At 42.0% G+C, this 25,787-nt stretch overlaps 1 protein-coding gene and 1 long non-coding RNA gene across 8 annotated transcripts in view; one reads left to right on the top strand and one right to left on the bottom strand.

The window, feature by feature from the left end:
- The window catches only part of SCHIP1 (schwannomin interacting protein 1), a 731,629-nt gene that overhangs the window by 562,458 nt on the left and 143,384 nt on the right, over window positions 1–25,787 (top strand). Inside the window, exons 1-2 of one of the 7 annotated variants that reach the window (XM_019627068.1) lie at window positions 16,843–16,851; window positions 23,766–23,919. The exons of 5 other annotated variants lie outside the window; for them this stretch is intronic. In XM_019627068.1, coding sequence (XP_019482613.1) covers window positions 23,815–23,919 — 105 coding nt within the window. In that variant the 5' untranslated portion in view covers window positions 16,843–16,851; window positions 23,766–23,814. Of the gene's footprint in view, window positions 1–16,842; window positions 16,852–23,555; window positions 23,622–23,765; window positions 23,920–25,787 lie in introns of those variants that run through there. One more of the 7 variants, XM_019627059.1, reaches the window with a different exon arrangement.
- Window positions 18,719–25,704, bottom strand: LOC109373356 (uncharacterized). Its single transcript, XR_002122209.1, has 3 exons — window positions 24,972–25,704; window positions 19,645–19,769; window positions 18,719–18,794 (listed from the first exon to the last, which is right to left on the bottom strand). It is a non-coding gene; the product is annotated as an uncharacterized LOC109373356 (long non-coding RNA).

The raw sequence follows: 25,787 nt of genomic DNA, 5'->3' as shown, positions 1-25,787 counted from the left end.
CCTCTGTCATCTCTTTTTCCATAAAAGTACCTAAAGCCAAACCTAATACTTTCCTCACAAAATACAGAAAAAGAAGTAAACCTCGAAGTCTACCAATGGTTAAAAGGAATCCTCTGCCTGGAATGGACACAGTTTATAATAGTTGTGAATGTTTAATTTTCCAAAGTGTCCAGATTTAATAGATTCGTCAAGCTCTTAAAAAACAAACAAACAGACCACCCTTCTCTGGCTCTCATTTATTCAGAGCTCAATTCAGTTTAATAACAAATATTTGTGCCGGTACTATGTGCCAGGCACAGTTCCAGGCTTTGGGGAAAGCAAAACTGGTTAAGACACGGTCCATGGTGAAGGGAATCCTAGTCTGTTTAATAAATGAGGAGAGCAATGAATTAACACAGGCTTATAGCAGAGGTTGAAAACAGGTAGCCTGCAGATATTTGGCCCACAAGGCAATTTTATTTTTAATCCAGAGACTTCAGATAGAAACATGAGTTTGGGGGTTCTGTAGATGAGTCAGCAAATACAGAAAGCACAGCATGTGGGACTCGCTTTCCTGTATGGCGGCAGTCACCCAGAATTAAGTAGCCCTGCCCTCTTTAGAAGGGATATGTACACCTCGTGGCCTTCGTCTGCACCCAATCTACCCCACATACCTGGGTTGTCTGTTGGCTGCTATGGGAACAGAAGCTGGTGACCACTGTCCTGTACCAAATAATCACAAACACGGTGGTTTTCTGAATAACAAGTGATCGCCTTCACAGCGCTTACAAGCTGTGTCTTGATACTTCTTTGTATCTAAAAGGCAAGATTCTAAGTACAATTATTTTAATAACTACAAAACCCCCTGCAGCATTGTTAATAAGGCTGCAGGAGACCCTAGGGCAGCAAGGAATGATCTTATGGTTTCTTTCATTAAAATGGAAAGGTACTAAATATATAAAATTATCTACAGTGAGTTGGACTGGATTACTCTATAAAAGAGTAGTTCCTGAATTGATGTTTTTTCACAATGGCAACTTACACGTTTATAATGTTTTTGAGATCTTTTTAGCAAATAATCTCTAAGTGTTGTACATGGGTTATACATATAGATACATATATATATATATATATATATATATATATATATATATACATTTTCTGTTAAGCAGAGAACATCTATACAGTAATTGCCGATACAGTCATACCCTAACTTCAAATGTGTGGTACAGAGCTCTCTATTTGAAAAAGTCAGCCACCAAGAGCAAAAAGCTCAGCTGAATTCTGGAAATACACTCTGAAAATAAATTCCCCAGATTTCCCCTAGCAAATGAATTGAGAAGCTGATGTTAGTTTCTGATTGAAATTTTCAGAAAATGAGCACAGCACTTGACACTGAAAGTGCAATTGCATCCCTGCACTTAATTTTCCAAGGTTCAACTATACAAACTTTATTCTACACGGTTTATACATTTCAAAACTTTAAAAATATTTTTTCCAGTTCAATGGAAGGATAATTTTCAAAACCAAAGTAAAGCAAGAGATTGTGATGACCTTTTGAAACAAGCAGACTTATAGATTCGAAACAGTCAATGATACTATCTTTCTTGCATTTCCATTTATAGAAATGGCAGTTCTTTCCTAAACAATTACCAGTATAATTGACAAACTATATGCATTTATTCTGTATTGTTTGCCATTCTCTGAGTACTGAGGTGTAAGGGAGGAGGCTGTTGTTTGGGACCTTGAGCTGAATTCATAACTCTGACCTTAATTCAGCCAGTGATTAGAATCTAGTGTAGTAACTTTCTACTTGGACTGGAGCTGGGAAGGAAGATCAGCCATAAAGAAGCAAATGATTCAAAAACTTGAGTTGCAGTGTCAAGTAGAGTTCTAGGGTACTTACTGATTGAATGACAAAAACTATTCCATTGACCATTTGCATGGAAGAAAATCATTTTTCAAAATTTCTTTCATAAGTGTTCTCTTGTCAAAATCATTTCCCCCTTATTAACCTAAGAACACGTAGTAGAGAAAAAGTTAAATGAAAGCTTGACAGTGATATTATATTTGCCAATAGCCTGGGGTGGATTTCACCAAAGATGTGTAGTGACCTACTGTAGAGATGGGATAAATTATGTCACAAACAGCTGCAGGATTGAACTAGAGTTCCCAGAGCAGGACCTACCACAATACTTCTTAAAAATTGGACTCCCAAGCAGTCTCACTCCTGGAGCCAACCCCCGACACTTCTCTGCTTTCCAGTGCCCTGAAACATTGCTGGGGCGCCAGTGTCTCTCGGCATAATGCACTTCATCCATACCAGCAGATGTCTGGATGGCATCTACTTACACAGTCCAGCTTTTGTTTTTAAGAAAAAAGCAACACAGGAATGCAGAGAATTTGAGTTCTTTCTTTTGTGCTGAACTGTGTTTGGACAAAAGCCTTTCTCCTTGGTCTAAATTCATGCAAAGGGCCCTTCTCCAAACACGCTCTTGCTGGTCTTGCCTCTGTGTTTCGCATGGTCTAGAGCATCCATCCAAGTCTCCTCACTTCATCCGTTCCCACTCATCCCCACAAGTAAAGCCCAAACCTCATCTCCTCTGGGAAATGCTCCATGACGCCCCCTACCGAGGCCTTCTTCATCTACATCGAATAACCTTAAATACACTTTGAAGCAATTATCGTTTTACCCGCATATCTGTCCCCTACATGTCTTTTCTATGTTTAGTGTCAAGGGTTAAGCTGGGGCTCAGAAAACATCGAGTAAATGAATGAATGAATATATCCATACTAAAATCCCACTAGAATGTTCACTCATTGGAACAGACTGCCTTGTTTATCACCAACCAGTATGTTAATTCCTGTGATTCCTAGGCACCTTCTCTGTAAATAAGGGAAGCAGGAAAGCAAACTCCCTGGCACCTAGCAGTAATTTAGTCAATGGTTCTTAAGTGAATGTGCTGTGTTTTTAATGAAAGGCTATTTTTGGTATTAGAAATTAAAATGGGAATTTTCTTTACAGTATCTGATCTTTTTCATCAACACCAGAAAGACATCCATTTGAAAGTATTTGGATCCCATTCTGCAGGCCAAAAGAATCAGTGGCACAAAGACAGATAGGGATTAGCAGCAATACAATTGTACCGACAGCATCTTTAAAAATTAATTCCGTGCTTTTCTTTTTCCAACTTTCTTTTATATGACCACGTCATCTTAAGGAGAGTAGGCTCATTAGATTGAGACTAAAATAGAATCGTGCATGTTCAGATTTGTGACTCGGAAGCAAGCTTTTGAGAGTCAAAGGGAGCCCAGAGATCATGACCTAGAAAGAGATTAGATGAAGAGCCAAGCCAGCAGCCCTAACTCCTCCCCCAGAGGACCCGCAGATGGAGAGATGGAAGAGCGCCTGAGGTCAGGGAACGGAAGAGAGAAGGACCTGAACTGGAGGACCTGTGGGGTACTACAGGGGAGAGACTTGGTGGAGGTAAGGATAGGCACATCAGACTACCCAGCACTGTGGGAGTTCAGTACAAGGGGAAGTTGAGATCACTGGTCACCACCTGAAAGAGCACTACCTGAGGCACAGGTGGACGAGCTACTTTGCTGTCCCTTCTACCAACAGGTGTCCTCATGCCACCTGTGGTTTGTTCAGCCTAAGAACATTCACTTTTATCACAAGACTTTAATGAGTTTTATCTATACTGCTCCATGGAAAGAGCCCCTATTTTTCAATTATTCAGGACACCCATAAGCCTCCTCCCTCAAGCAGGGTGAATGAGAATCCTTGACTTCCAGTGAGGCAAGGGGGACAAGGTGGCATAGAAGAGAGAGAGGCCTAGCACAGGTACTTGAAAAAAACACTGGGTAGTGATCCATAATTACCTCCATTATACATATTTTAAATCGAAGTTGTGGTTTTCTTCAAACTATATAAAGCAGAGGTGACATAATGTTAGCATAATCTTAGCTTAGAATCTAAAACGTCTGTTCAGAACATATCTACAGTTCAGGTCTTGATGCTGTGCACTGAATGTGAGGAGCACACATTCAGAAGAATGTGTGTGCTAGGTCAAACAATTGTGCTAGTTCAAGAAATTTAATCTCAATCATTACTGAATTCCTCACCCTCCCTAAGCTTCAGTTCATCAGGGTCATTAGTGATCATTGTCCTGCCTTGAAGGCAGGCAACTCAACTGGCCAACATCACTGTCCATTTCCTCCTCTGGGGCACTCTTTTCCTCTCTGACGATAGTAGCTCTTCTCCTCCCCATCCACCCATGAGGCATAAGGGGGAGGAGTGTGCACAAGACAATCACATCTCTCTTCTCCCACTCACTCCAGCCTCTGCCAGTACCTCCCATGGCTGACCCAGTTGGAAGCCAGAGAACAAGGGAGCCTGGGGAGGTATTCCTGGATGGTGGGCCTTCTCAGGCACAGAGTAGGTGAGAGAAGGGCAGGTAATGAATCAGAGCGCGGGGAGGGTGATGGCAAATGTAGTGTTTTCACCTGTGATGAACATTTATGCCAGCAAAATAGATTAGCTATTCTTGAAATGAAAAAAAAGTGTAGAAGTGAAGAAAGGGTTAGTGGTTGCCAGGGGTTAAGGAGAAGGTAGAGCTGGGAGGGAAAGGAGTGTGGTCATGAATAGGAGGGATTCTTGTAGTGATGGAAATGTTCTGTATCTTGACTATATTGATGTCAGTATCCTAGATGTGATAGTTACTATAGTTTTGTAAGATATTACCATTGGGTAAAAGGTACAAGGTATGCAAGCTGGCTCGTACAACAGCATGCAAATTATAATTATCTCAAAATAAAATGTTTAATTACAAAAGAAAAAATAGGTTAGCTTATGATCAGATGCTGATCATATATCAGCCTCATATCATCCAAAGACAAGTAATTATTTGCTTCCCCAAAAGACTGAGTCTTCCATTTGGTTTACACAGAAATCTGTATCTCCTGTTACTCAGCTTTTGCTAAAAGTTTGTCATTCTTCACCTTGACCACAACTTTAGAATGTTTGTTAGGTTGCAAAATCCCAAGCACACCCAAGAATAGCCTTGATCTGTTAAGACATTTGTGGAAATATATGTCCAAGTACATGAAGCCAGAGAGGACTGAGCAACAGGTATATGTGAGACCTAATACAAAGAATAGAGCAAAGGAAGTGAAGGCAGTTTATTTAAATACCAGGGGTACCAAAAAAATGTGTACAAGTGGAAACTTTGTTCAACGTTGCTCAAGCAGTAGTTTGCTGTAATCAGAAGCGTCTGGATGCTGATGGTAACCACTTTGAGCACCTCTTGTAATTGCAGAAGTCAAACATGACTTGTATTCATCTTGTTATCAGCATATATTATTACAACTTTAATACAGTTTTCCTTCATTAAAATGTGTATTCATTTTTTTGGCACCCTCTATTTATTCATTCCCCATCATATTACAAGAAGGATTTAAAAATGGGTTTCAAACATATACAATAGGATTTTTTTAATATATGAAAAAATCTGGGTGAAGAGAAAACCAAGATAGTAACAGAGAGACCCAGTCGAAAGTAGGGTTAGTACATGCATACATGCATGAAGCCATGTGCATTATGCGAAGTCAATCCCTCTGGTGGTCTTTGGCCCTGCCTCCCTGACAGCCCATGCAAAAAGCAAAACGCAATCTATTACATGACTATAAGATAAAACTTGACCTGAAAGAAACTTCGTTGCTGTGTCCTCATAGAAGTGACATTACAATTTACTCAACAACATCCTTAGGGTTAAACAACTAGTTTCATTGTTTGGTAAAAACAGTTCTGTCAGGGACCTAAATAATGCAGTTTGGGTGTAAAGCTTTCTGGTTCTGATTTGGGGGTGTTTTGGAGTATATTCAAATTAGAAGAATTGCATGTTTTAAGAAATCAAAAAATGTTTTCAACCAATCAGTAAGTAAGTTATTAGTGGGATGGCAAGCTCAAGCCCCTACAGGGTGCAGGAAGGTAAAATAACTAAGAAAATACATGTTACAAATACAATGAAAAATGGCATTTGACAAATGGCCTACAGCTGAGGGGTACACTAAGGAATGATGGGACCTATACGACCGACTGCTCGTTACCTCTTGTTGTTACCATAACCAAAGTCAGGGCGGATGTTACCAGATCTCTTATTTTTCCTGTGTATTAGAGTTCTGTTACAGAAAACAGAAAGCACTCTAGTTATTTTAATCACAAAGGGCAAAGGCCTTCAAACAGGGAATTAGTGCTTACAATGTGCTGACAGGGGGTCTCCAGGACTGAGCCCAGAAGAACAATGAAGAACCCGCCCATAAGGAAACTGTCAGCTCTGCCTCCCTCAGGAAGATGGGAAATCAGGATGTTTCCCCTGAGCTGTTAGCTCCAGGACAATCTAGCGGTTAGAAAGCTACACATTCTGTTACTGTGGGCTCCACAGCCAAACCTCACCTGTTAGGTCCTCACTGGTAACAGCCGGGAAGAGCGCAATGATAATACCAACATGGGCCAGTGAAGCTCCGTCCTCCACAACTAGACTGAAGAACAAATGGACAGCAACTTGTCTGTTCCCCTTCCCTGATTCTCCAATAAAATCTTAAAAAAAAAAAAGACAATGTACTGGGAGGCCAATCATGTGGGATCAATAAAATACATTTGTGAACAAATTCCGCTTCAGGGCAAGTAACTGGAGGGGTGTTTCTGGTCCATTCAGCACATGGAGGAAGAGAGAAGTCCTGCCCCCCTCCCCACCCTATATATGAATAACAACTTGTATAGTGCTGTGCTATATTCAATGCACTTAAAATTGTACTAATTATTACAAAGCCAGGAAACGCTTGATAAAATAATATTCCAACAACACACATGTTCACACAGTAAAAGTTTTTCTCCTTTCACTTCTCACTGAACTCCCCAGATATAACCTCAAATAACATTGTGAAATAAGTCAGACTTCACTGTGTTTGAAGTTGAATCTTCTAGAAGCACCCTTTGTTGCAGCTGGTCTGCAGAGAGAAAGCTAGAGCCAAAGTGTTTGAAGTGTTTGGACTTGTTTGAGAACCTATCCGATATATGTCATAGGGATTTAATTGGGCTAGTGATTCTATTGACTGAGGAGTAAGCTAACTATCCAGAGCAGAGAATTTATATTCAGCCTGGGAACAAATATAATTTCCTATAACATAGTTTACAGCCAAGTGGACAAATACAATTTCTTATATCACACGTTTTACAAGCTTTGTGGTAATCTCAAATTTTATCGTTAATGGTCATATTTATTGCTAATATTTGAATATCCCAAAAGCATCTTCCTCTTCTCTGTAAACATTAAAAGAGAAAAGCTATAATTTATTATATTCTAAAACGCTGTAGGCAAATATTTAAATAAGATCTGTGTTCCCCTAGCTCGTCTTTCAACAATGTTCCTTGTTTATTGTGCTCCTGTCTTCACCAGAAAGTAAATATTCTCTAACCTTCTCTTTCTTATCCCATGGAAAAGAGTAATAATCAGCACTTTTCAAAGCACTTGGGTCAACAAGACATTTCCTTCTCAAGGCATCTCATCAAATCCATGATGACCTGTAATTTCACTTACATTTAGCCAAGGTCACATCAGGAATTTAGACTTCTGATTTTTATTTCCACAACTGTCTGATGAATACATTTGAGATCTTTGTAACATATATACTTTTGTGTGTATGTATATCATGTGCATGTATGTATACATAGAGCAGTTTATGGGTGCACACATGTGTGCGTGTGTATGTTTGTATGAATATTATTTTTCAAGCACCTTCACATATTATCTCACTTAATTGTCACAACAACCATATGAGGAAAGTACCTATTATTATCTTCAAAGAGGCTGGAGGAAGTTTAGGAGGTTCATTAAGATAACTCAACTAGTAAACCATCGGACCCAATTGGGTCCTCTATTTCTGAGTCCAGTTCTCTTTTCCCTAAACTTACATGTCTTCATATAGCAATAGAAAAGTGTAGTTGAAGAGTTAGAGCTCATATTCATACTCCTGAAGGAAAGTGGGGAGCAGAAGCAGGAGAGGAGAGGATCCCTCTTAATAGCATCTCTCCTTCTCCCTGTTCCAGCAAATAGAACCTGCTGTTGCCCATGGCCAAAGCCCACGGACTCATATGTCCAGTGCTCTAGGAACTGGGTAAATATTTTGCAGCCTCTCGTCTGAGTCATTGTCCTTAGTTCATCCAGAATTTAGGTTCTAATTTGTTTCTTCTCAGTCCTCTTAGAGATTGGAGAACTACCCTTGAAACTTAACCTTGTTTTTCTTGGTTAAGAACTGGCTTGGGACACCAGAGGGCCCCGGTTCGGATCCCACATATGAAGGCCAGTGACGCTGACCTCTATAGCTAAGATGCTGAACAACAGCTCAACCTGGAACTGGGCTGCCATGGGTCGCCAGCGACAGCGTAGGCTGCAGCCCCTGTGGCAGTGGGTTGCCATGGGCTACCGTGTGTAGCCAGCAGCCAGCGTGAGCGGCCAGCAACCGCAGTGAGCGGCTGTCCAGAAGCCGGCGACTGATCTGCCTCACCCAGGAAGAGTGCAATGATGGTGCCAACTTGGGCCAGTGAAGCAACGCCCTCCACAACTAGACTGAAGAACAAAAGGATAGCAACTTGTCTGTTCCCCTTCCCCCGATCCCACAGCACTGTTCCCCTCCCCCAATTCCCCAATAAAATCTTTAAAAAAAATAATTAAATATAAATAAAATACTTTTATATGTTTACTGTTTCATTTGAAAACATGGTTTCATACAAATAAGAAATTAGAAATAATCAGTAACTTCACTATCTAAGTATTTCTATCACTGAAGGTTTGATATATGTTTTTCTGTCTTAATCAGCTTGGGCTACTGTAACAAAATACCATAGCCTAGGTGGCTTAAACAACAAAAATTTTTTTCTTACAATTCTGGAGGTTGGGAAGTCCAAGGTCAAGGTTCCAATAGATTCAGAGTATGGTAGATTCCTGGTTTGCAAATACCTCCCTTCTTGCTGTATCCTCACATGGAGAGAGAGAGGGCTCTGGTTTCTGCCTCTTCTTATAAGGCACTAGTACCATTGTAGGGACTCCACCTGCATGACCTCATGTAAACCTGTTTATCTTCCAGATGCCCCACCTCCAAATACCATCATATCAGAGGTTAGGGCTTCAACATATAAATTGGAGAGAGTGGGAGGGGACACACATTTAGTCCCTGTAACCTGAATTCAGTCCATAGCACTTTCTTTTTTTTTTTTGTAAAGGAGATTATACTGTTTATTCTCTTTTGCAACATGGGGTTTTTTTCCCCCTACAAATAGAAACATGACAAATATTGGGTTGTTTGAAAAGTCATGACGCATTTTTGCAACGAAAAACATAGAAAAAATATGTCATAAGTTTTCTGACAACCCAATATATTTTCATATCATGAAACAGTTTTCCACAAGAACATTTTTAATGATACTGCATGGTGTCAGAGTTACTTTATATCCTTGATTGAGCTTTTAAGTTATTTCTGTTCTTCACCATTCCTGTCTCTTATGGAGCATGGAGCATATAACTCTAACCCTATAGATAGCCCCTGAAAACTCTATGCATCCTATGACACGTCTTTTCCCAGACAAACAATAGTTGATTGGAGGAGGCCTGTCAATCCATTGGCATTCAGCAAGCAATCCGTTTAGATCATTCAAGAAATTTAACTAAGAGATGCAGAAAATGCAGTGAGAGGAGGCATTTCAAATGAAAGATCCCTTGCAACCTAACACTTGCAACCAAAAGAACCTTGACTGAAAAATTGTGGTAAAATTTGAGGCTGACTTATTTTTGTACATATTTGTGATTATTCTTAAGAGTAATTCTGAGTAATGGGATTGCTAGCTCAACTTTAGATGTTTTGAAAAGATTTTTGATGCATTTTGCCAGATTACTCTTTAGCAATGTTAAACCAGTTTATTCTCTTCCCAACCACCATCAATTTATTTGTCCAATTTGATTTCCAAAATGATGTCTCATTGTTTTAAGTTGCATATCTATTATTTCCAAGTGAGCTTCAGCATTTTCTATGGGTAGTACCCATTTGTGTATCTTCTTTTGTGAATTACCTATTCATATCATTTGCCCATTTTTTTCTGTTGAAATAATTATATTTTTCTTATTGATTAAAAAAATTATTTATATGTTATAGACTTTAATCTTGTTCAGGATCTTTTCTATTGTGAGCGAGTGGGAGTTGAAGGACAGGAAAAGATGGGCCAAGGGTTTGTACAAAGGTCTGCAGCGAAGAGAGGATCTGGTCAGGGGACACACGCCATCTCCTGGTTCTCCTTCCTCTTCCCTAAACATGCCTTTAATGTGGGGACCAAGTGTCACTGGACATTCATAGAGACTTTAAAGGGGTCTATAGACATAGATATTTTTAAGGGAATTAATTTCCAGATCTTCAAATTTCATGTAAGTTGTTCCTAAAATTGACTTCCTGAGAAACCCTTTCCTGCTTCCCTTTTCTGACAGTGTTTCTTGCATTTTATAAAATCTCACTGGGGGATGTATACAACTCAATGGAAATTGAGTGACATCACTATCACTACCTTCATTCCTGTCTACATGAGTAAGAATTCCCAGGGTTTTTTATTAAGAGGTGAATTTTCAAGAAGTAGAAGTTCTTTTTCTTAATGACCCATTAAACGGTGTACTATATCCATGTTATTTTGTCTAGTTATGCCATATATTCATCAGGATAGTGTAAGCTACTTTACAGTAATGATAAAACCAGAACTTCAGTGGCTTAACACAGCAAAACTTTACTGTTCGTTCACGTCACAGTCTGGTGCAGATGAGAAGGCCCTCCTTGGGAACTCTAGCCAAGGGGGACCTGGATAACTCTGCTTCTATCTTGCATCTCTGTCATCTCAGAGTTCCTAGATTCCAAGTGGGAAGCCAAGAGAGAGAAGAGAGAGGTGGTGGGGCAGGTGGGTGTGGGAGGGGTGGGGGGGATGGACTAGAGCTCAGCCCACTCTTAACTGGCTAGGATAGAAACAATCCATCATTTCTGCTCACAATCCCTTTGGGAAACTGAAAAATACAAACTTCTTGTACCTCCAGGAAGAGAAAAGGTTGAAGTGAAGCCAGCATTGTCTCTGCCACAGGCGCTCCCAATAATAATTGTAATGACGACTCAGTACAGGTGGATTTTTGTTTTAACCATTAGAGCCTGATGGCTATAGGTAAGAAAAAAATAATAATTTCACTTTATTTTTATAGAGAAGTATAATAAGGTAGATCATCAAATGTTCTTAAGCGCAAAAAGACGTTTTATTAGGATAAAGTTCTGTAAAGAAGTGGAAATAAGAATTCAATGGGAAAACGAAAAGATGCAAAAATTTGCAATTCTTATCTAGTGGATGCTGATGGGTATCAGATTGCTATAGCACATTCCGTTGTGTTTATTCCACTGAGGCGGGTAACAGCATCTCTTCAAAAAGACAATACTTACAACAGACTATACAGTATATGTTTTGCCACTGTTCAAGCTTTTGGTGAAATATTTTTACATTGCAACATGGAACTAAAGGAGGGTGCATAGTTTTTCAAAATTCTTTGAGGAGATAGTGAACAAAAACTGTGGAAGTCCAGTGTCCTACACTATCTTTAGGGAAACACCCACCCAATTTGATTTCATTATTAAAAAAAGAACAAGAAAGAAAAATAAATAGTGAAACTACTTCGGCTGTACTGGATTTGCAGCTGCCATGGGCAAACCCAGTCACTCACGACACCACCTCCCCAAGAAGCCCAGGAAGAGAGACTTGCGGATGCAGAACCGTGTGTCTTGGCAGAGTTCATACATCAAGGTAACAACCAGATCCACACTGGCCACGCCCTGCCTAGCTATGCAGTCAGGCTACCTTAAAATTTCAGTCTTTTGCCCTGAAGTGGATGAATTCTTACTGCCTTGCTCATCAGTTGGTCATATTGAGCCACTCACCTGGCTAAATAAACATCCTGCCGCTTTCCAGAATAATCGAAAGCAGCCTGTCTTTTTGACTGCTGAATATGGCAGTTTTAGACAGGGGTCTAGCTCTCCTTCCTAAAAAGGCCCATTGACCTTTATTGCAAGTGAAATAGCTTATGGGAACAGTAAATGGCTGACATTACTGTACCATAAAATAGAGCTTCTTACAGCCTCTCATCTCTCGGCTCTGGCGAGAGGCCTGTAATAGCACTCCTCATAAAAGCCTCCATGCCATTTCCCAGGTGCAAACCTTTACAGAAGTACAACTAGGGGTAACCAAAATTGCTTGAAGACAAGATTGTCTGAGGGTAACGCCAACTATTGAGCAGAGGTTTCTTGACCGGAATTTGAGATCACTTTATTTTTGCATTTGCTCTTTTGTAACTGGTGTAAGTGACAACTTGGCAATATGCTAGAAACATAGGAGAGGAAGCTTACATTAAAAGGCCACTGAGAATGCCATCTGATTTGGAGATTAGAAAACAAATTCTCCCCTGTGAACCAATGAAGTTAAAAGCTATGAAAAAGAAACTTTTGTCAGGTTTCAAAAAGTAACTAAATCAGCGATGCTGTAATACTTACTGAGCATCAACTATTTGCAAGGTGAAGTGCAGCAGGAACTAGGAAGAAAGGTGTGATCAGCTTCAAAGTCAAAAAGTCAGAAAGTACTTTCCTGGCCAGCACCCAGTCATCCCCTTCACATATCCTTCTTTATCTGCATCACGAAATTTACCACTCTCTGACATTTTCTCCTATGTTTCTTTACCGGTCTGATGCCCCACAAGAACATAAGATCTGTGAATGTTGAGACTTGGCCCATTTTGTCGACCGCTGTATCCCCAGGGTTCTGAATAGAGCCCAGCCTGTTGTGGACTTTCAACACATGTCAAAGAATGAGTACATTCCCAGCCTCAGAAGGAGCATGGGCTCAGAAGAGGCAGGAAATAAACCACCAAGTATCAATAATATGCATGCCTTTATTCAGGTAAAAAAAGAGCTCAAACAAAGCAATAAGGGGCTTGAAAAATGGAAGGATCTTATTTTACAGGAAGAATCAAGCTTCCTAGAGGAAGGAACTAGGTTGGATTTCAATTGCCTGGGCTAGTGTGGGGCTCGGGGACAGGGCAAACCGTGGACTATACACAGGAAACGTTGATTCCATGCCTGTAACGTCATATGAAAGGAGAGTTGCTAGCAAATCCTTCATGACAGTCAACAAATTAATGAGCTTTAATGTAGCACGTCTCTTGTAGCTTGCAGCACGTGCTGGTCAGTCCTTCCTCCAAATGGGTGCCCAAGATAATTCCCGACTCTGCCCTCTCAGCCCAAGTCACACCCATGGCATCACCTACTTTAATCAAATAAAACACAGTCTTTAAAAGGAAGGCAATCAGTAATCTAAGAGTTATTTAGAGAGGCTCCCACTTGGTGTTAGCTCCCATGGCACATTTGAAATGTGTAATCTACATGATGTCAGATGAGGCTGTGATTGGCTTGCTGGTGCCTGAGGGACATACCATATGCCTGTGGGGGGGGGGGCGTAGATGAACACTTCCTAGAAGGGAATGGATCTTTCTACTATCGTTCTAGAAGTTATCACTCCTGAGCAGAGAATAAGGACTCAGGAAGTGAGCCTTATACTTATGTCAGAGATTATCTCTCTCCTCTTTCTGGCTGGGTTAGTCTGTGTTGTCCAAACTCCAAGAGGTAGAGGCTCTCTTGACATCTGGAGGCAGATGGAGATTGAGGCAAGTAACTAGGGCCACGGGGGACCCTAAGACCAGACTGGAATGTATCACTTTGATGTATAGTTAATTCAAGGGCAAATAAATGGTTGTGCAGGTATGCAGTGTGTGGCGAACGTGGGCCCCACCCCCAATTACAGTGAGTTACTCAGTTGGCAGGGAGCTCCCCAGAGGTAATGGTCCCATCAAGAGAACCTCTTGACACTCCCTAACCTAGGCCTATAGCATCGTTTAGAAGACTGGAACAGGATGGAAAAGCTAAGAGCAATGAGAATGTCAAGGTTGAAGTTTTTGCAGCAAGGATTAATTTTTAAATAAAAGCAGTAAATAATTAAGATCATTTTAAAGACATCATGTCATGCCTTCCATTTCTTACAGATATTTAGCTAGTTGAAATCAGATATTTTATATTCAGCTTCTCTTAGCTTTATACCGTAAGCATGTTTCCATGTCTGTGTGTATGTTAAGTGTCACGAGTCAACAACTCTGACATCTGGTGACCCTATGAATAAGTGATGGCCACAGTGTCCTGTCCTCAACAGCTTTGCTCAGCTCCTGTAGACTTATGCCTATGGCTTCTTTTTTTTTTTTTTTTAGCTGAGCCATCCTGCCACCTGTTTGTTGGCAGCTCAGCAGCCGTTCAGCTCGGGCCAGGAATCGAACCAGTGACCCTGTTGCTCAGAGCTCACACTCTTGAGCAACCAACTGAGCCACTCGGCCGGCCCTCGTCTATGGCTTCTTTGATGGAGTCAATCCATCTCATATTTGATTTTCTTTTTTTCTGCTGCTTTGCTATTCCATGTTTGTACATAGCTTTAATAATTACTATTTTTAATGGCTGCACGAAGGCTATTTTATTAATTTTGTTAATCTGCCTATACTCAGTGCTTATTATAATGCTTAGTAAGCCCCGAAGAGAGCACAGAATGATGAGCACAGAAAGACTTTCAGTGCTGGTGTCAAAATACTTCAATTCAAATGCAAGTTTCTTAACCTCTGTGCTTAGTTGTCTGGTCTATGAAATGGGGGTGATGACAATTCCTACCACACAGGTTTGTCGTGATTCAATGAGTTAATTTGTATGAAGGTCGTAGAACAGTGCCTGGTACATGGTGAGGGTTCAATCAATGTGAGCTATTAGTAATGATGTATAAATGACTGTGGAATCTTCAAGTCTTTTCTTGTTATTACTATTATAGATAGCAGTTCAATAAACATCTCTATTTATATAATATTTTGCTTCTATTTCATTATTTCTTAAGGTTAAATTCCTAGGAATCAGATTGCAGGGTCACAGAACTTATCACAATGGCTACCTTTTAAAGGAATTCCTTTAACCTCTTCCCTTGAAGAAAATGTGATGGTATGAAAAATAAATGCTAGTTGATATCAAGAGATTGATAAAGCAAATAAATCATGGATTTATCTGATAACAATAATTTAGTAAAAACCCATTTTATTCATAAAATTATGTAGACATTACACAAAAACTCTGGGTTTGATTCAATCAATTTAATCCAACAAGGATTTTCCAGTCTACTGTATGCTTGTATCATGCTAGGTGTTAAGCAGATTATGGGAGAACATGAAGAGGTCATTATCCTTAAAGACAAAATATATGTAAGAAGGCAAGATGTGAAAGTAGTATGAGACCATATAATCAGGTGCCAAATTTTATATATATATATATTTTTTTTCTTTTTAAGATTTTTATTGGGGAATTGGGGGGATGGGAACAGCGCTGGGGAATCGGGGGAAGGGGAACAGACAAGTTGCTGTTGTTTTGTTCTTTAGTCTAGTTGTGGAGGACTTTGCTTCACTGGCCCAAGTTGGCACCATCATTGCGCTCTTCCTGGGTGAGGCAGATCAGTCACTGGCCTCTGGACAGCCGCTCATGGTGGCTGCTGGCCGCTCACGCTGGCTGCTGGCTACACACAGTAGCCCATGGCAACCCACTGCCACAGGGGCTGCAGCCTACGCCATCACCTGCGACTCATGGCAGCCCAGCTCCAGGTTGAGCTGTTTTTCAGCATCTTAGCTGTGGAGGGCAGTGTCACTGGCCCTCATATGTGGGATCTGAACCGAAGCCCTCTGGCGTCCCAAGCCAGTTCTTAACCATCGCGCCACTCAGCCGGCCCCCAAATTATGTTTTTTAAAAGATGGCAAATCTGTGGTATAGGTACTAAGTATTAGGCATAGTTAGCTAGGCAATGAAGAGACACTATCCAGTTAGCAGTGCAGAAAAAAGTGTGTGACTGTCCAAGTGATAACTAAATTATGCTCTACTTTGTTTCTTAGAATCTAACATTTTATAATTGCTTTTAATCCACCCCAAGCCAATGACCAGACTTGCAGTTGAATATCATTAGCAGAAAATGTTTGCTCTTGCTAAAACACACGCTCATCCCTGCCTGTTGGAAGATAAAAAGCAGCCCTCCAACTTCAGCTGTGGGCCTCGCCAAGGGGGCCCTCAGGAGTGGAAATGGCCTTGGTGAGAGCTGTGTGTTTGTCTGTTCAGGAAGGGCCTCTGCCAGCTGAAATAACAAAATCATCTCCACTCCAGTCGCTTTCAAGGTGCGCTGCTAAAGTGTCTTAAACAATCCAGACCGCGCACTACAATCTTCATTCTCAAGTCCTCTCGCTTTTGTCTCAGTGTTGAGAGGAAGGGAGTCAAACTGCCTTTCCCTTATGAGATGAGCAGGATCACTGGTTTCCAGGAAGCCAAACCTGAAATAGAAGCAGAAGCCCTTTCCTGTAACTGAGGAAGACTTCCCAGTCACCGTAAACCCTTTCTGTCAGGGGAACAAGGCCCCATATAAAATTCCTGGCCTTGGAAAACAGCCTGCAAAACCATGCTTGTGCTTTATCCAGCAGTCATTAAACTGCCTACTATGTACACATCCTCCACCTCTCATTGTCAAAGAGAAGAAGCTGTTTTGCCCAAACAGGTTTCAAAGCAGACAAGTGAAACTGTTTTCCTTATATGGTGAAAAGTGCCCTGTCACTTTAAGACCAAGAGACTTGGCTGCAGACGGTCCCTGGGAAGTTTGCAGGCAGCCCCATCCTGTGTCTGATCCTTGCAGCTGTGCAGGTGAGTTCCCAAACCTCTCCCCAATTTGCCCTCTACAAACCCTCTTGTGGCGTGGTGGATTAGAAAGGCTATTATAGAGGGCTAGAGAATGTCAGGGTCAGTAGAGAGGGTGTTGTTTGGAGAAGTTTTGAGTTGAAGGAAAAAACAAGGTTACTAGGGAAATGTGCAGCAGTGCAACCAGTAAGGATGCTTCTAACTTCCTGTGGGCTGGAGGCATCAAGGTTACAGCAGGCCCTGAAGCATTCCAGGACGGGGCAGGGGAAACCAATTCAGCAAGGGAAGAGGAACAGATTCTAGGTAAGACTTTGCAGGGGTTAGTTTAGACTCCTGAGCTATAGAACCTGGTTAGTTGCAAGTTTAAACCAAACATAGCTGGGAGGAAATAATGCTTCTGCAAGTGCTTGAAGGCTTTGCATTGAGCAGGAGCTACAGGGTTGACTGCAGCCCAGAAAGTATATGTGAATGTGTGCTGGTGTGGAAGGCTGCAGCCTTAACCCTTTATACAGCCTGGCTGGTTTGCAGGTAGGGTTTGCCCAGAGCTTGGGGTGGGGATGAGGGTGCCTGTGTGGAGTGTTGCAGTAGGAGACTAAATAAAGGAGTAAGATTATGATGGTGGAAAGGCATCTCTGGTATCCCCACAGTACCACCTGCAGAGAAGAGAGCCTTCTAAGCTCTGGGGAAATTCTGTGTCATCCACAAGAAAGGGCTGGAAGAAATCTCATTTAAGCTGATTATTGCTCTGTCATTTACTAATTCAGTTTTCTGATTTCTTTTCTCCCATGGCCTGGAGCCTCCTAAGATATTCATTTGAAATTAACTAATAGAGCTTTTGAACAGTTAAAGATGTACTAGCAGAAACGTGTGTCTATGAAAGGCTAAGATGTATATACAGCTAGGGTTGGGGTTTTCTGGATGGGATGAAAAGAGGTGGGCATGACTAGGAGGAGAAACACTTGGTAGTCATTTTACAATGCATCCAAAGCCCTTGACGTGAACCCATTCATCAGCTACAGCCCGAAAAATAAGTCCACCCAGGAATTTAAAAAGAGAGGCGCCAAATTATAGGGCTTGGGGCCGTCTTCCTCCTGGTTGAGTCTGGGGCCATTCATCATTCAGAGGCCACTGGTTTCTCTACAGTTGTTATGTAGGGGGATGAACACAGAGGCGGGATTAACATTCCTTACATACTCCATGCCTTTAAAAAATTCATTCATCTGAGTAGTCACTGAAGAATTCTTTTTATTATTAACTAACAAGTGCTCTGTCCTCTTGTTTTGCAAAGAGAGACTGTTCGTGAAAAAGGGTTTTGTTTTATCAACAGGGATTTGTTAGTGCAAGGACCCCTCTCTTCTCACTTCTGGTGGGTGGGCAAAGAGCTGATTGTTGCTTGCTGAACAGAAAGATCTGTTCTTGACTCTGAAGATCATAGAGAGTTCTACTTGAGCCTTACCCATTCAGAAACACAGGTGTCCTGAGCAAAAGGTTAACTTACGTGTTCACAAACTGGAAGAGAGTAGCGTGCGTGGGTATAACTTTGCTTCATTTGGTACCAAGCTAAATCCAGAAAAGCAGTGTCAAATATACTGCCTTCAAATAAGAATGCTGCCAAGAAAAACAAGAGTCCCATCCCCGAAGCTGGAAAATCTCAAAAAGTAACATTCTGTGATCTTTTATAAGCTAAATCAAGGCATTTAAAAAGAAAAAAAGATGTGGCTTCCCATGACCCTCAGTTGCATTTGACTGTATAACTTCATGCAAGCTAGTTATTTTATCTGTGCCTCAGTTTCCTCACCATTAGAATTGTGCATTGTTGGGATGGACTTCTCAGTGAGGTGGAAAGATCAATTGGACCTGGAATTGAGAAGATCTGGATCAAATTTCCAGTCCCTTCATTTATTCCATAACCTTCAGCAGGTCACACAGCCAGTCTGAACCTTGGTTTCCTTATTTGTAAAGAAAGTAATTCACAATGTCATTAGAATTAGAAGAACCTAGAGCCAGTAGAGTTTCCATAAATGTTATTTTTCATTTCTTTCTTTTCCTCTGACTTAGGAAACTATATCATTCCTTGGGAGAGGAAATGAGTTTTGAGAACAAAACCAGCTCTGTGGCACAACTTTAGAACCACAGATGGTTCACCCCCTCTCCTTACCCTCCTCCAAAAAAGGATGCCCAACTCCCTAGGAAACCAACCCACTCCTAATTATTAACTAGGCTCATTGTTCGGAAGTTCTTAAACCAAACCCACTTCCACTTATTTTGTGTTCAGAGACATGAAGAATAGTTGGTTGTTTTCCTTTATATAAAAATATTCCATATGCTTGACGAACAATAGTAAGCCATCTTAGACTCTCAATAAAGATGGTCTATCCAAAAGTAAGTTTAGAAAGCATTTTCAAAGGAGCTTTTTTGTTATCATAAGACACCTTTTACAAGTGTCTCAATATTAACAAATTGCTACTTCTCTGTACAGTCTCCTAATAAACACATCCATTCACACAGCTGTGTTTAAAACACGATTAGTGTCACTTTCAGAGTTTTCATTGTTCACTTCAGGTTGTTGTAAGGGCAGGCTTGCCATGCTTGCAACAGGGCTGTGCATGACACACGTTTAAACTGAACACATTCTCTCTACCAACTTAGAAAGGCAGTAATAAATTTCAGCAGCAGGAACATTTCATTGGAAGCACAAATCAGAGCACATACGTCAGCCAGGGATTGAGAGCTGTCTTTTTTAACTAAAGGAAGTGTAGGTCACCCCTGTAGCCAATCTTCTAGTCGTGGGTTACATACCTCTGTCAGGAGACCAGTGTTGAGAATCCACACGTGGCTCCTTACCGTGGTTGTGGGGCTCTGCGCTAGCTCCTTTCTATGTCTGAGCCTCAGTTCATGGCCTGCATTATGGGAACGATGACAACCTAGGCACAAGGTGTGGGGAAAGGCAGGCAAGTTGACAGCATAGATGCTCAATAATTATGTTGGATCCTTGTGCTTTAATAATAAGATCTTGTCCACACCCTTTAGAACAATCTGCAAATATATGTGTCTAAGGATGTATACATTAACATTTCAATAAAAATTTAAGTTTCTAATTAGGTGGAACCGGAGAAAAGTAGGTGCTAAGGCAATCGGAGATCTCACCGCAGGGGTTAACTTTGGAAACAGGTTTAAAATCTGCTGGGTCACACAGGGTTGATTATATTCGTTAAAAATATTTTTAAACTTTTGACCCCACAGGAGGTACTTCTGTGTCTGGTTCACTGTCAGGAGTTGGAGTGGGGGAAAGCAAGTGGTCTAGATTGAATGGGTGGAGTGGAGAAATCCTGGGAGGTTTGCATCTCTTGACACATTTTTGACTCCCTCTTCTTCCCCACCCCGCCCCACTATTCACCTTGAGCTTGTCAGATGCGATTCATTCATGAAATCACCAAGCTGAGGAAGCTTGAGGACGTGTCTAGACCAGCTTCTTGTCTTCTGTCAAAGCACACTTGAAACAGCCTAGAACAATGGCCACCTACCTCTGTTCAGCGAAAGAGCCTTTCAAGTTCAGTCTGTGTCTGTGCCTTTCAAGTTCAGTCTGTGTCTGTGCGCTGGGGCTGTACTGGGGAAGTTATCCCTTCACCCAACCTTTAATACAAGTCCATTTTCTCTTCGTATGCTCTGGGTCTGTCCTTTATGTTGTGACACATTGCTGTCCTGCCTACAGGAAGTGGCCACTCAGGTGGGGAGTGCTGATATGGCCACAGCCTCTGTCAGGCGCAGCACTCCTTGTATCCTCTCTGATGAATCACCAGCTGAGCAGACATTCTTCTCCCCTGACCTCACCACCTCTATCCCCTCTGCCCCCATTGCAGTAATTCCCAAACTAGAGAGAGCTTGCATCAGAATCACCTGGAAGGTTTATTAATACACTGGGACCCACCCCCCACCCCCCAGAGTGTCTGATCTGTTGGGCGGGGCGGGGCGGGGAGGAGGGGGGAGCACACCTGACTATCTGCAATTTGTCACAAGTTCACAAGTGGTCTGGGACCCCCATTTTAGGAACCTCTCCTCTAGTCCAGCATTGAACCTCACTTTAGTGCTTCTAATAACCTGCCCTTCTCCCACCTTCCGAGATAATACCTCCTCCATTCTTAGGAGCCTTCTCACCACAGTTACATGTTCAACATGTTTATTGAATTTTAATTATAACAAACATTTGCTAAACACTTTACATACATTGTTTGTAATTTTCCCCAACAACCCTGCAAGTTTGGCATGAAATAAAGAATAAAAGGATAAGTAACAAGATCTTACAAGTGATGAAGAGTAGATATGGTATTCAAACTCAGATTTATCTGGAAGGATTCGCTCTTTCCACTATTCCAGGGTTGGCCAATAGATGTCTAACTTGTACGTCATCTCTGATTCATTGGTGGCAACTGTCTGAGCACCGGGTTGAGGAGTCCCAGGTGGGTCCCATGGGGTTGGGGAGCTTCTGCTCAGCAGGAGGGAGCTCTGGAAATAGTGAGTGCAGGAGTGGAGTGGGGCGGCAGGGGCGCCCGCATTTACTGCCCTCACACTATGCCTTGTTGGTGGATCAGTTTTGTTAGCTCCTAGAATAAGGTGAGAAATAAGTACTCGAATTCATTCCATAGGGAACAAAAAAACTTCTTTACTTTTTCTCCCCTTTCTCTGAAGGGTGAGTCTAAGTTTTGAGCTTAGATTTAAGAAAGTATGATAACCTGTAAAGTAAACTAAAATGCAACTGGTATATAAATAGTAGTAACCATCAAGGACATTTAGCCTTAAAATGATGGGACAAGAGAATCATATTCATTATAGTCTCTGTATGTTATATGTCTTTCGGTGTGACCTATCTAATGGAGTGCCTTATACTAAAATAATCCACTGTGACTTCATAAGGAGGTAATGACATTTCTAGTTTTCTTCCTTCCTCCATCACTAAGATTTTGTATAGGATTTGTTATTTTTCATGCCTCTGTTCTTTATCTGAAAAATGAGTTTGATAATGCTTTTCTGCTTCTTCCTAACATTTTTATGTATGTGATTCAATGACATATATCTTATGGTATCTATTATTCAATCAACAGATACTTTTAAAATGTATCCTCAGGCAGTGTGGATATGGTAGCAAACAAAACAGACTGCGTTCATGGAACTTACACTCTAAGGAGGAGAGACAGACAATAAACAAGTGAACAAATAGAGGAAAACTGTGTATAGTGATAAATGTGCATAGAGAATGACTCTGTGTGTGTGTGTGTGTGTGTGTGTGTGTGTACACGTGTGTGCATTGCTATTTTACATGTGGTGGTCAGGGAAGGCCTTTCTGAGGAGATGACATTTAAGCTACAACTTTAATGTGGGAAAAGAGCCAAACATTGATAGTCTGGGATTAAAGCAGTCTAGGCAGAGAAAGCAGTCTGTGCAAAGGTCCTGAGGTTGAAGGTAGAAAGGGGCCAGGTCAAGCAGGCTAGTGAGAGTTTTCAACTCAGGGTGATGCAGCCCCCTGCCCCTGCCTAGATGTGCAGAAGGTGATTTGGATACAAAATGCTGCAGTTGAGGACAGAGCACTATTGGCTTTGAGTGAGCAGGGACCAGGGATGCTAACCTTCTCACACTGTTTTGGAGGGACACACACAAGACTTGTCTTACTCATACTGTCCTGCAGACACCGTCTCTATTGAGAAATCCTAAGAGCCTTTAAGGCCAGGATAAGAAGTCGAATTTTATCCAAAGTGTAGTGGGAAGCTGATGAAAAGTTGGAGGCTTTAAAAAATGACCTTTAAAGATTCCTTTGGCTACTGAGTGGAGAATGAATTATAAAGGGACAAAGTTAAAAACAGGGAAATTCAACAGGCGCCTATTTCAGTAGCCCAGAGCAGAGATGGTGGTGGTCTGGGCAGGGGGAGTAATGGTGAAGGTTTTGAGAAGTATTTGTACCTTCAAGAAGACTCCTAGATAAATGTAAAATGCTATTATATTTGCCATGACACCTCTATGTTACCTTATTTTTTTTTCTCAAGAGCTTTTTCAGTTTCAGAATCCACTGGTTTACCCTGTATTCATTTAAGAGGGTCTTTGCAGCAGCAAATTATGAAAATCCTTGCTCTTTCAAATACAAGTCTTTATCCTCTTGCTCTTTCACCTTGCAGATCTGTGTGCATTTCAAGTTGTTCATAGCTCAGGGAGGTAATCTATTTGATTTGGGCTTGTAAAAAGAGATAAAATTACCTGTGCTTCCTGAATAATAATAGGCGATTTCTCTCTCTGAAGGGTCAATAGGAATTAGCCTACATGTATCGTTTTACAAAACTGGTGCCTCCATGAATAACAGGGACCAAGTCTACATTTTTTTCTGCAGAAAGAGGAGCCTTAAGTGAACATCAAAGTCTCTCGAAGGGGTGTCGCAGACGTTTTGGGATGAATTTTACCTGAGCATTAACGCCATGCAAATAGTTTTCAGGTGCATCAGCTCCTCCCCCGCAAAGGCAATTCAGTTTCCGAAGTTTTAGAAAATACCCCTCGCTGCTATCATCTTCTCTCTCTGTAGAGCCATCTCTTCTTACTGCACCCCCACTGCAAGTGGCCCCAAGACTGCCCTCAGAGTTCACCTGCAGAAGAAGCCCTATCTCCCATCCTGGGGGGAGGAGCATCCTGGAGCCCAGGCTGAGCTGAAGTGGGCGGCAGAAGAAGGGATAGGAGGCAGCTGGCTTCAGGCCACCCGCACACTGGTGAATGGTTCCACTGAGGATGGAGCTCAGGAGGTGGGTCTTCCCACCAGAGTCTTGCGTCCTGAGAGAAGTTGCGTGTGTGTGTGGGGGGGAGGGGCGGGGGTTGGTTAGACACCAAAGGAACACTGGGGACAGGATGCCACTCGGGCAGAACAACACACCATTGTTTCCATCTAGGGATGATGGCGCCAGGCACTCACCCACCGAACCCTGCCTTCCATTCTGGATGAAACTGAAGAGGAGAAACAGGAAGTGGACAGGACCATCCTCCTCCCACCTCGCCTCCCCCCACAAATTGAATTCTTTAAACCCAGCATCCAATCTACAATACGTAAGCCAAACTCCCAGGAATTAAATAAGCAGGTGGTCTCACTTAACTGTAAAAACCAAGGAAGGGAAAGCTGTGTCTTCACCTATAAGCACAGGTGTGGTCCTGCTAGAGGCAGGCCACTTCACTGCCCAGTGCAAAAGGAGGGAAACAGAATCATGTATTAGAAGGAAAGAGCAAATGTTTTACATTAAGAAACCCTGTTTTGGCCTCCAACTAGCCATGCAAATTTGGACAAGGTCACCTTCTTGGGCTTCAGAGTTGATCGAAAGGCCTTTCAGACTCTGATGTGCTCTGCATTTGTAATTCATAATTCAGCTGGAGATCCTCACTGCTCCCCTAAAGCCTCTTGTAAACCAAACCATCCACCTCAACCAACTCCTATTTCTGTCTCTCTCACTCTGAATTAATAACATTCTTCATGCAGTCCCCATTGGCTCCTGAAAATGCTCCCATGAGCACCCTCGAACACTACTCTGTTCTTCTTTCATCGCATCCCCTCCTTCCTCTGCTAGCTCTTAAGATCCTCTGAAAGGAGGTCCCAGTGTCAGTTTTTTTTTTCTTTGACTCTCCAGTGCTTAGCGCTATACCTCACACTTATTAGATGTTCAGTAAATGTTTGTTGCTGAATGAATGTATAGGGAAGATATAAAAAGAGAGCGGAATGAGCCCAAGCAACTCAAAGCTCCAGAGCCAGCTTTGGCTAAAAGCCATGCAGTCTACCCACAAGTTCCTGAACTTCTTAGAATTAAAAAGAGAGAGAGAGAGGGGGAGAAGAGGGAATTTTAGATATTATAGCAATAATTTTCAGATATCACAGTTTCTACTAGACTATGTCTCCACTGAGATAACACCAGTTTCACAGGATTTTAGAAATACTAGCTTTACCTAGCCTTTATGGAATGTCTTCTATTTGTAAAGCGCTAGTATAAAATTGCTGAGTAGAAATTTCCAGATCCCTAACTCCATGACTTCATACCTCTTTAAGCTGTTCACGGAGGGGGGCGGGGGGGGGGACAAAAACAAAAACCCCAATCAGAAAGTTTAAAACTGACCACATCTTGTCTTCATAAGCCTTGATCCTTTCACGTATTGCAAATTCCTCACCACCATGACCTCGTAATTAGAATTGCTCAAGGCCTAGGGAATGCAGCCGCTCGCCTGTCTAGAGAGGTTACCAAAAATAATCAAGCCTTGCTGGTGTGGTGCTGGGAAGAAGGAAGGGAGCTGGGACTGACAGCAGAGGTGGCCTGGAATAGGACAAACCCAGTCCTGGTCCAGTTCCAGGAGTTTGGATTTGTGGGGACTGAGATTAGGATGCAGCGTCAAAGCTTTTGGGCCGTGGCCAAATGTTTGATGAGCTTTCCACCTAATCATGGAGACCATGCCTGAGCGATTCCAGCCTCGGGAAGGGGTCAAAAGGAAAAGGGAAACACAGTTGATTGTGCCGCTTCCTGGCACCAGGTCCTCCGCTGAGAGGAGGCTGCCACCAGAGCCAGAGCTACCACAGGGCTGAGGCAGAGAGACACTGCCCCCAAAGGTGTGCAGTCAGTCACCACTGGTGTCCCTGAGGGATACTGAAGCAGCATTTTTTTCCAAAATATTGTGCACAAGGCAAAGAGTGACAAACATCCCCAGCTTCACCATGGTGATGGGCTGTGGACTCGTATGGTTCGTCTGTCATTTGTCTAAGTGCTGTTTGCACCTTGAGTCACCCGTGTCATGAACTCAATTATTTTTTTCTTTTTCTGTCCACTGTGAAAGGAAGCAAGCCCCTTTGGCCCTTATTAGCAGTGTCCTGGCAGCGGGGGCAGGGGTGGGGGGGTGGGGGGAGACAACCCTTAGACCATCCTGAAACCATAGGTCTAATG

Source organism: Hipposideros armiger, unplaced genomic scaffold, assembly GCF_001890085.2.
Source record: "Hipposideros armiger isolate ML-2016 unplaced genomic scaffold, ASM189008v1 scaffold_16, whole genome shotgun sequence".
Lineage (NCBI taxonomy): Eukaryota > Metazoa > Chordata > Mammalia > Chiroptera > Hipposideridae > Hipposideros > Hipposideros armiger.
Note: the sequence above shows the minus strand (reverse complement) of the source record. Positions and strands in the feature narration are given on the sequence as shown.